At 43.7% G+C, this 12,006-nt stretch overlaps 1 protein-coding gene across 3 annotated transcripts in view; it reads right to left on the bottom strand.

The window, feature by feature from the left end:
• Positions 1-8,128: 8,128 nt before the first annotated feature.
• Positions 8,129-12,006, bottom strand: part of tet3 (tet methylcytosine dioxygenase 3) — a 29,873-nt gene continuing 25,995 nt past the window's right edge. For all 3 annotated transcript variants that reach the window (XM_070965304.1, XM_070965302.1, XM_070965303.1), the window contains 3 exons: positions 11,690-11,827; positions 11,168-11,522; positions 8,129-10,917 (listed from right to left, as the gene is read on the bottom strand). In XM_070965304.1, coding sequence (XP_070821405.1) covers positions 9,107-10,917; positions 11,168-11,522; positions 11,690-11,827 — 2,304 coding nt within the window. In that variant the 3' untranslated portion in view covers positions 8,129-9,106. The remainder of the gene's footprint in view (positions 10,918-11,167; positions 11,523-11,689; positions 11,828-12,006) is intronic.

The raw sequence follows: 12,006 nt of genomic DNA, 5'->3' as shown, positions 1-12,006 counted from the left end.
GGTTTGGGGCTATTTCTTGGGGTTTAGTTAGGCTTAATGCTAGTGGTGTCATTAGTTTCCCTTGACTCAGCATTGTTAGTATTATCACACATTTCGTCATTCACAGTCAGTGGTTCATGCCTGTTTTGGGAGGTGAGCATTGGTGCCCTCTGTTTTCATTTCTTGCTGGATTTACCTTTACGAAGCAACGTCAGACCAAATCCTGGCTGGAGTGGATGCACTCATTCTGGTGCTGTGCCAGTAAGAAGTGTCATTAAGGAAGGCTCAACAGCTGATTCAGTGGCGTTCGGACATGCTCTACAGCTGATGTGGTCCCGCGTTTAAAAGGTTGTCTGTTTTCAGCACCTTGTACAGTACCTGACTCCAGAGTGAATGAATTGCTCATTCTCAGATATTTGATGCAGCATTTCATTATTCTATTCAAGCTCTGCCATTCCCACAGTCAGTGGCTGACAGTCTGTGCAGCTCACAGATTTTGCAATCTTTTCTCCTCCCTAATCCATGTTTCAAGTCACAGACACAGCAAAAAGGCTTGTGCTGTTTGGCGGTCACGCTCGCACTGTACTGAAGAAGTAATAACAGTGATAAAGAACATGGTGGTAACCTTCCATATCTTTCATAAATTTAAGTTCTAGTGATTTATGAGTAAATCACCCAGGATGCATTTTCCAAAGCTTTTGAGAGAGAGAAAGCAAAGGTATCCGCAAAAGAATGTAAGGAAAGCTGAGAGAATCAGAAACATGTCTGCTGTGCAAGAGAGCAGGAAGTAATAATGTTTGAAAATACAATAAATCATAATGGCCACACTTCATACAAAGATACACCTATTCACCATTGACTAGGTGCTCATTAACATGCATATTAGTAGCACATTGGCTCTTTAGTAGTCATGTCATTGAAGGCTTCACTGTAGACATCAATAATGAGTTGACGCAAGCCTTCTTCAGAATTTTACCCAGAGCTGTTGTCATGGAAACATGTAGAAAAACAATGTAAAGGTGCAAAGGCACAGGCTGAGCTTGATTTGCACAGGGTTAACATAATCGGGGGAAGTGGAGAATAAAATAACCCATCATTCCAGACAGCATTTTAACTGCTCTGACACGTAATGTCCCATTTTTTGGAGCAGTGACCCACAAGGAAAGTTTTCACTTGACCCCCTCCCAGACATTTCAGGCACAGTTTGATCATTTGATTGTTTGCCACAGCTGCATCATTACAGCTTTTGTAAATTGTTTGTTTTAAGCATCATTTTATACACATGTACAAAAAGCCAGACATATTAAACATGTGCAGAAAAACCATATTGAGTATTGAAAGTCCACAGTACAAATATTGAGATTTGAGACATTGGGCTGTATTTTCCTGCATTCATGCAGTTTTCCTCGGGTGTAAGTCCTGTTCACGGTGTACCCTTCCTTCACCCAATGTCAGCCAGAATAACCCCTCTGTGGCCCCCCAAAGAATAAGTGGGTATACACAGTGGCATTGCTAGGGTCTCTTGCCGCTCCAAGCAAGATATCTCTGGGGCCCCCACCCCACCCATGCACGCTGCAAAAATTGGGTTTTTGCATACATGAATGCACAATTTCTGGGACATTTGAGATGAATACTAAAAAATAGATTAGTGGTTCTCAAAGTGAGGTCCAGGGACCAACAGAGGTCCATAAAAGCCCAGGCTTATCAATAATCTTTGTTGTAAATAAGTGGCCAGGGCCCCCCTAGTGGCCAGGGGCTCCAAGCAACTGCCTGGCGTGCCTGTCCGCAAGCCCCGTCCCTGGGTGTACAGTAGCTAATGGATGGACAGACTCACATGTACACTGTGCCAGTGTCTGAAGGGCAGTGTGTAATGAATGCTGATAACTGCAAAATAATTCCTTCACGTCAGTATGTTTCTTCTGAATGGATGGTAGAAAAGGCATGTGACAAACCAAAGTGCACAGAGAAGAGCTGGACATGCAATGGCAATCTTTGACTAAATTGTACAAGCTCACACATTCTCAACACAGACACACACACACACACACACACAGTCGAACAAGTATATGCAACACCCAAGAAGACCAAGAGCATCCAGTGCAGTAAAATACTGACAATTCTAGAGGAAGGGAGAAATAAATGGTACTGTACTGTAAGTATTTTTGTACAGCGCCTATACAGGCTACACTATCATGAAACAGGGCGGTTTAAGGTATTTCACATGTGATGTGGGACAAAGACATAATGGATGCCCCTTGCTCATGGCAGTTGTGACTCAAGGTTGACAAAACAACTTAATGATGTCGCTTCGGCGGGCAGGCCACATCGACACTGCAGGAATTTACTCTGCCTATATATGCTTGCTTTCTTTTCCAAAGATGACAAACTGCTGTAGCAATTTACTGCATCTATGTTCCTCACTGTAACCTTTATGCACGACTCAGCATGAGATTGGATCCAGATTGACTCACAGAGAGGAAGATTAGAAAACCTTGGGATGTCTCAATTTCTTGAGATTTTCTTGTTTTGGCAAGTGGTTCTGCATTGATTCTGGTGTTTAGAGTTAAAGGCCTGGTTTTCTTGCGTATAACTAGACGGTCCAACTGCTCTCTGCACACTGAACCGGTGTTCGTATGTTTTCTCTGAAGGTTACAATTGAAATATTTATTACATATTGGATTTGTGTTTATCATTTGAATCCAACATTGAAAGAATAATGAGACACCTTTGCTGAAAGTAAATAAGGGTACTTTTCATAATGTCCGTTGTCAAGATACCTTTTCAAAACCTCTTAAACATAGCCAGAACAGACATTGATAATCCAGACTCAACTACTGTAATTTTCTCTTGTCTGGCCTCTCTCTTTCATCCATATTGTTCAAAACACACCTGCTGCGATCCAACCCAGAAAATATGAACGCATCACACTTAAAAATCTACCTGCATTGGTTGCTCACACATGAGAGAGAAGATTTCAGAGCATCCATTACTGGCTTTCAAAGCACTGAATGGACGGGCATCTGGCTTCCTTTGAGACCACATTACACCATTAACCGTGTTTTCAAGAAAATGACCCGGTTCAGGCCATTTTGTTTTTGTATTTTATACCTGTGGAACACTCTTTCCTCTTACATTACGCTACAAATTGTTTCTTTGAGACCTTTTGGAGACAGTAGAAAGCTGATGCATTGTTCTGTATGTTCTAACTTGGCCTCCACTTCCTCTCTTCACTCCAGTGCTCTCCTTGTCAGTCTTGCATTTTTTGGTCAGCACCCTCTCTGCAGCCTTCCACTCCTGCCTCTGTTCACATCCTTGTGATGAGACCACCCAGAGGTTACTGATCAAAATGGAGACAGCTTGACCAGGAAATAAAGTCACTTCACCAAAACATGTTTTCACTTCAATGTTTTTTATTTATCGCGCAACATAAAACAATATTGTGGGATTTTTACCACATACACTATGTATTCACATAATACACCATACAGCTACAAAGAGAGAGAGACTGAACAAAAACACTTTTTTTACATACTGCATCCTTGACATGAAAATAATGAACCAAGAACAACCCTAAAACTCAAAAAGGAATGTAGCTGCCAGTTGTGTAGGTTCGTTTTTATTTTTGTATGGGCCAGGGTCCAAGTCTCTATCCCAAACTTGGAGAGTGTTACTTAAATGAGGTGTTCAACAGACTTCTAAAAGAGGGCCATACACGGTGAGATGCATATGTATATCTATGTTTGAGTGTGTGTGTGACAGAAAGACAAAATATACAAGGTGTTCAGAGAAAAAGAGGGGTTGAGTAAAGGAAGTGCATGACGAGGGAGAGGAAGAGGGAGGCAGTACACGATTGCTCTTCCTGTATGTTAGCCTTCAGTTACCATCAACATGTACAACATACTGAAAAGATCATTTCAATAGCCTTTGGTACTTGCGCTGTACCAAATATGAAACCCAGATAACAGTCTTCATATAATATGATTCTATAGCTCACCCTAGTTTTAATGAGTTCAAGTACAATATGGAATGAATATTAATAGAGAATGTAATCAACTGTTTGCGTGCCCCCCTGCCCTCTAAAAGAGATGTAAATTTGTAGAGTTGTAACAAAAGACTTTTCATAAAGTCAGCACCAGGGCAGCTTCCCATCCTGTGAAACTGCTTGAATCAAAAGTATAGATCTCTTGACATTCGGAGAGCTCAGAAAAATATCTGTGGTAATCATTTATCCCTCGCAATTATTACACAGTGAATTTTAAGGTGTAGCATCGTAGCACCAGCAGACCAAACCCCCCCATCTTGGTACGTGCTTGGGAGGTGGCACCTCTCATTAGAACCATCCACCAAACTCGTGACACATTTAGAAATTTACAAAGTTATTAAGATATCATGTACACTGTATCGTCAGCACCCGTTATTAGGCAAGTAAGTGTGTGTGTGTGTGTGTGTGTGTGTGTGTGTGTGTGTGTGTGTGTGTGTGTGTGTTATGTGGGCCATGCATTATGGTTAAAAAGTAAAATCGGCCCTGTTGCTGTACCAGCCCCAGCCCGTGCACCTGTTGCCCATGATGAATGTACCATCTGATTAATCAGGGGCGTTATGAATGCTAAGTGCATACTCACTATTATGAGAACTAGAGTGGGTAATAATGATATAGGTCTAAACAAGCAGGGAGCAGTCTCTTACCTGATAGTCTAACACCAACTGACAAAGATTGCTCGCTAAACTGATTCACCTCAGACTGGCTCTGACTCTACCAGTATGTTCCTAACCAGCACCACCCGCTGTGGATGGGGTCCTGCACACGGTTGTTGTTAAATTTATCAAGGGCAACTCTACTGATATTAAAGGAATAGTTGAACAGCTTGGGAAAATCTGTTTTCGTGATGAGCCTAAGATGAGAAGATTAATACCGCACCATTTCTGTACACTGAACATGGAGCTGCAGCCAGCAGCCGGTTAGCTTAGCTGAGCATGAAGACCGGAAACATGGAGACACCGTGAAGCTTGACTCTGACCACGGGCACAGGAGTTTCTGTGCTGAATCATTTCTTGACTTGACTTCTTGAAAGGGTTCGTTACTACAGTAAAACCACACAGCTTGATGTTTTTAGATGTTGGTTCTTGAACACATTAAACAAACAAAATATATTGTGTTAGTGAGCTTTAGAGGTGCTGGTACCTGCGGAAAGAACCAGACCAGCTGTTTTCCCCCGTCTCCAGTCGTTATGCTAAGCCAAGCTAACCGGCTGCTTGTTCCAGCTCCATATTTAGAGTACAGACATGAGAGTGGTGTCAATTTTCTAGTATAACTCTCAGCAAGAAAGCAAATAAGTTTATTTCTCCAAATGTCAAACTATTCCTTTAAACCACAAACAGCACAGATCGGGTTTATGGCTTCCTTTTTAGATTAGTCCTTAGCTTACTGATCATAGATCAGATTGTACAAGGTCAAAATATTCAAGCTTTTCTAAACTTTAAAGTTTGTAGATCTGAGGTTTTGGTCAGAGAACTGCAACATGGGGGATCCTCCAGTTACTTTGACTGCCAGTGAGAAAGTCAAGTTTAGTTTCTTGGTACATCATTGGACAAATGAATTTGTTTTTAGAAAGTGACAGGTCTCTGTCAGTGACAAGGGGTACAGTACTTACGAAAGCAAAACAGCAGTGTTACTAAGCACACATTTACACACAACACATTGGGGACCAAGTGTTGTTCACTGTTGTTGAGGGCTGTCAGAGACTCCACAATACCCCCTTGTCATTCATGGTTTAGTTACTATCCTCACCAGTTAAATAATCTTACCTAAATATTTAAATATTTACATTTTTTATCTCTCTCTTGAGAAAATAAAAAAACCCAAAAAAACTTAAGCTTCAAGTTGTCAATAATCGGCTCTTTCTTTTTGTCATTAAAATCAAGATTAAAAGTGCTTTTATAAATCTTTTCTTCTCTATGTACAATTTGTATTAGCTATATAAAAAAAGATGAAAAGAGCAATAACATCAAAGACAATCATTATCATCATCACCATGTAGTAATAAATAAGAGTAAAAAAAAAAAAAAAGCAAGGTAAAATGAGTGTGGAGACCTAGAGCACACAAATGGACATATGCATGATTCTCTTCCCTCAGTAGCAAGTTGTGATTGTGACCAGTGTCTCTACAGCGTGAGGTAGAGAGCTGGAGACCTCCGGGAGAGGTAACAGGGTCTTTCACAGATGACCGGGGCCTCGACCCAAACAACCACCCAGCAGCCAGGAGTCAGCCTGTATTGAGTTCTATCGTTCATTTTCAATACGTGTTGTAAGTAAACCATGCGACTATTTGAACTGAAGCGGTCAAACAGTCACACGGTCGATGGAGACAAAATAAAAATGACTCATGGGACTCTATCCAGGCTATCAAATAGTCTCTCTCTTTGGCTCTTCTCTTTCGCACACCCATGCATTTGTGTCATTTTCAGACACTTACACATACACACACACACGCGCGCGCGCACACGCACGCACACACACACACACACACACACATACACACACACACACACACACACACACACACACACACACACACACACACACACACACACACACACACACACACACACACACACACACAAAGTGAGAGATTCATTGATTCAATGCACTTGCATTTAACGCCAACTCCCAGAAGCTACAGTAATTTTCCAAGGTCTCCCTTTAACTCTCAGTACAATTGTTTTCTCTGTGAAAGGGTTACCAAAATGCATTGAATGACTGTGCTTTCTCTGCCCTGGACAGTGTACTTTGTTTGAGACAAAACCACTTTGCCACAAGAAACTGCAAAAACTCCTCGAAGGGAACCAGTTCTTGAGGCCAATGGCAGAGCTGCAACCATAGGGCAGCCACTTTGATTGGCTGGCTCTGTGGTGGCAAGGTGCTTGCAGAAAGAAGGACACACCTCGCTCTGCTCGAAGATGACAGCACCATGCAGAGGAAGGAGTGGGCCCTTCACAGTAAATCAAGTGTAATAGGAGAGCACCAAGTGTGTGTAGGAGCACCAAAAGCACTGCAGTCCCAACACTGTTTCCTTCTGCTCTAACCCAGCATGGGCTTCCCAAAAGCATCTCCAGACTTCATTCACATTTGTGCCACAATGGGACAAAGATCAGCTTTGCCTTGAGCCGCTTTGTTGAGGTCCATCCATGGTCAGCAACAGGATGTGTGATCCCCCTCTACTGGCCATGGATGGTTAAAGCAGCACGGCAACGCTCTACTGGCTTCTGAATGGATCACAAGTGCTTGTAGGTTTTTTGTACACCCCACTTTGAAATGGCAGTCACTGCTGCCCTCTAGAGTTTACACTGGGAAGTGCTCACCCCTACTTAAATGTTATAGGAAGATAAAGTGTGTCACCTGTTCCATCTTAATGTGGTAATTGCAGATCTGGGTCAAATTACATTTGCAAATAGTATCACTCATTTTAGCCTCTGTGGAGTACAAGAGATGTACAATTTTCCACATGGGAAACATGACAAAGGCAAAGGAAAGCATTTGAAAGATTAATCATTATACTTTTCTTTGCATGACAATTTTCTGGTACTCCACCTCAGTTAAAACAAAACATATCCACTTGCAAATGCTAGTTGAGCCAGAGATAGAGCACCTAAGTACAGCATCAAGTGCCATGAAGAGTAGTGGAATGAGAATCAATTAGAGCTGGAATTTGAGCACCAGTTGAAAGTTGAAGGGGTGCAGAAGAGGAGGAGGAGCACATCATCTAATAACAACAGAAGCAGAAATATTTTTTTCCTAATGTGGTTTAAAGGGCAATTATTTCTAACCTGGGATTATTTTTCACCTTCTGCATCATGATGATTGGTTTTGTTTATAACTTTAGGGTTCCATCTCTGCGTTCTGCTCTGCCATACACAGTCACAATACATCCACACAGCAGCTGAAACCAAGCACTGCCAGCTGTATTCATGTAATGCCAAGCCTCTATCTGGACTTTTATGTGTCCTTTTATGTCTATAGTAAAGGTATAGTATAATTAGTGCAAATATAACTGCTAATTCTGACACACACTGCTTGACAACTAACTCTGGTAGATTCCTTCGTTCTTTTTTCACCAGTTGTGTGGACAGTAACAGAATGGTTTTTTTTTTTACATTGTGCTGGGAGGCTGAATTGCACAGATGTTCCCAGGTAATAGGAAAAATCTCAAATGATGCAAACACCAAGATACATTAGATATAAGTTCCAGGCAACAAAAATATTAAAATGAATATTGGCATTGCAGTGTGACTGTGCTGTGCAGTGATGCTGTTAAACTGTCAGCCTAAGCAATGAACATCTGAACACAATACTTGGCCAAAACTAGGAAATAGAGGCCCAGGTTAATAATAATTGTAATTATCCTTTGAGCCTTAACTGGCTTTCTGTATCTTGAAGATACATATCTGTGTATTGTCAATAGAGACATTGATATCTCATGCAAGCCTACTGGAAAGACTTTTTTATATATACGTACATATAATTACTGTAATATTGATCTGCTGTCTTGCCAGGCAGACAATGGCTCCTCCTCTAAGTAGAGCTGGAAGATTGACAAGAACAAAGGAAATCAAACAGAAAATAGGGTACACACTTTCCAAACATGGAAAAAGCAATTGTCTGAGTGTGACAGACTCAGACTGATTGATTTAAAAAAAATATATAACCAAAAACAATCACATCATTAATAATAACATTAATGAAAACAGCAATAATAAAAAAACAAACAAGTCTTCATTATAATAATACCTGTAATAACAACATTGACAGTAACAATAGCAATCATAATAATATTGATAATAATAGCAATAATTAAAATCATTAAAATTCTATAAACAAGGAAAAGCAATGGAGATCCTCTCCAAGGAAGAGAGAGGAAGAGCACCACAGGCAGTGTGTCTGAAGCCCAAACCACTGCCTGACATGAGGTAAAAAACAATAAAAATGTCCCCTCCTCCAAGTGGACTGCAGAGGGGGCAGGATGGAGAGATGCCAGACTGTAGGACGGCTGAGAGACATTCATTCTGTTCATCGTTCTCTCCAGCCCTCCACTGCATCACTCTGTAGCTATCCTTTTGTGTCTGTCTGACTTCAGACAAAGTGGCTGTAGGGCCCAGTGAGGCGGGTGAAGGCATAGGGAGACACAGTAACCATAGAGGTGGTGTGGAAAGTAGGGGCTAACCGCGTCACTGGCCCCTCCCTCTTGTCTTTAGATTGTCCAGGTCCTGGACTAGCACCTGCCACTGTAGCCCCCCACTTGCGTTTCTTTCCAAGAGCCTTGATGTCATCCTGGGAGAGGCCAAGGAGAGCTGCTTCCTGCTGCCTCTGCAGGGCTCGTTCTGCCAGCAGCTTCATTTTGGCCTCCCACAGAGCCAGGCCGTGCATGGGCTGGTTGAGGTTCTTGTGCTGGTAGAAGACCAGGGAGATGCGGGTGGGGTGGGAGCGATCAGGCTTTTTGAGTGGAGTAGTAGCATGTAGTTCTCGACGAGCACATTCAATCAAGATAGAGCCATGGGCTGGTGCTACCGCTACACCACCAATGTTGTGATCCAGGAAGTTGTGCTCACTGTCAGACCACACCTCATCATCATCCTCTTCGCGGCCCCTGGTGCTCTCAACATCACTCTCAGCTCGGCTGGGGTTCCAGCAGGCCTGATCTGACTGCTGCAGGGCATCAGGGAAGAGGCGACCCTCAGGGGCAGAGGATGGGGTACTTCCTGCCACTGAACCTCCACAAGACTTCCAGGCCTTCTCTTGGAGCCCAAGGGGAGTGGAACACCGACTTTCCCCAGTCTTGGACCAGATCTTGTCAGGGTAGGCTCCTGCAGGATTGCTGTGCTTCAAACCAGGGCTATACGCTGCAGAGCCCATTACCCAAGGATTCGGTTGAGGACTTGGTGCAGGGCTGGCCCAGTGTCTGGGGGTGCCTGGGCCTGGGGTGCCTGGTTGCGGTGTAACTGTGCCTGAGTGAGAGCTACCAGGCTGTGGTGTACCTGGGTGAGGGGTGCTTGGGCGTGCGGTGGCAGGGTGTGTGGAGCCTTGATGTATGTTTCCTGGGAGCACTGTGCCTAGGTGAGGGGACGGAGAATGAGAGGGAGGTACTTGGAGTGATGGCGATGGGGCGGGGGAGGCCATCAGGGCATTTGAGCCAAGGTAGGATGTCCACTGCTGAGGGTAAGGAGAGGGTTGATGCGGCTGGGGTTGCTGGTGAAACTGCTGCTTGTCCGGGATCAACAATGAGGCTTCAGGACTTTGTTTAGGGTTCAGATGGCCGTCCCAATTGGTGGGAATGATACTTCCATTAAGCTTTTGGCCTGGCCAGGCCGCAGACTGGGGGGTGATGCCTGGTGTGTTGACACCAGTCTGGCTTGGCATTGTGCCTTCATAGACTGGCACATCCATGGGCTCCTGTTTGATGACTGGAGTGCCTCGATTAGAGGACTCAGAGGAGACAGAAGAAGGACGGGACTGGCTGTAGTCTGCAGACTGGATGTAGCTGCTGTGGTTTGATTGGTTGGCTTGCTCTGGGTAGCTGGGGTAGGACTGGGCCAGTCTGGCCTGAAGGCTCTGAATATCAGGCTTCTTATCTACCTGGTCAGCCTTGCTGCCTGCTTTGGGCAAAGCACCATTTCGACCCTCATACGTCCTCAGCTTAGGGGGGAAAAGTGCATTGGGGGGGTAGTTGTAGTAGCCATTGTGCATTGTGGGCAGATTGTGGCGGTAACCATTAACTGGGTCTGGTGCAGAGGGCTGGCCAGTTGGGGGAAGGCCTCCCCTTGCATAGTAGGCAGGATGTGGATAGATGTTGTTGAATGGGTCTGCTGCCTGCACAGGGTATCCATCTATTGATCCATTGAAGTGCTCCTTCTTGATGTTGGGCTTCACCTCTTGTTTTATAATTGCTGAATGTTTGAAAAAAGGGAAAGGTAAATTACAAACTAAACTTCAAATGCTTTGCATTTTAATTGTTTATGTCCTCTGTGGATCTTCGTATTGGAGTTCTGTTACACACTGGTTGCAAGTTAGGATAAATACATTTTAGGCTACCAGATAATGCTAAAGTCAAACAATTTAAAATAATTGCCATACAGTCTGGACAGTTGTTAAACACATTGTGAGTAACATGAAAACAAACAAAACACAGTAACAAACCTTTATTGCCTTGGAGTTGAGGGGAACCAGTGATGCAGACCTCAGCCTTGCCCATAGTTTTCTCTGGTGTCTCCCCTGCCTGCTGCATGAGTTTATTTTTCTTCTTCTCTGAGGAGGCCTTCTTGGCCTCCAGCCTACGCTGTCGGCAGGACTTGGCAGGTTCAGGCAACTTGCGTACCTCACGGCGGAAAGCCTGAAGCACCTGGATGGCCCCTGTCTGCATCTTGAGACGCTGGGCCTCCTCACTGCCAAACTCATCAGCCAGCGAGATCTTGTAAAGAGGCAACACATGGAGCTGCTCATCCTCAGGGATCTTCTTCACCTCACGGTTGTCCTCCTTTGTTAAAGTACAAACCTAACAGAGAGACAGAGACGAAGAGCACGATGAAATGTAAACTGTGCTAAGCTACAAAACAACACTTTCACTTAACATGCTTGGCTTATTCACACCAAAGCACAATACATCCTTTATTCACCACAAAATACATAACATAAATTCAGGAGTATGACAAGTGATCCTACCACTGTGCAACCATTGTAGAGGTTGTGCTGGTCCTTATGAGCATGGGCACAGAAGTCCATGCAAGCAGTGACTCCAGAGAATGGGCGGCCTTCCTTCAAGCCCAGCCTGCAGTCTGGAGCTCTCGACTCCGACTGGCACTGAACAGGAGGACAGAGATACATTTGTTTCCTTACATTCATCCAAAATAGAGACACACACAGCAGTTAAGTTTTTTTGCCTTTCTCAAACACCCTCTTTACACCTTATATTGAAATGCGTCTCATATCCAGATTGCATCTAGATATGATTTAATCTGATTACATTTCCATCTGGTAAT

Source organism: Chaetodon trifascialis, chromosome 6 (genome assembly GCF_039877785.1).
Source record: "Chaetodon trifascialis isolate fChaTrf1 chromosome 6, fChaTrf1.hap1, whole genome shotgun sequence".
Lineage (NCBI taxonomy): Eukaryota > Metazoa > Chordata > Actinopteri > Chaetodontiformes > Chaetodontidae > Chaetodon > Chaetodon trifascialis.
Note: the sequence above shows the minus strand (reverse complement) of the source record. Positions and strands in the feature narration are given on the sequence as shown.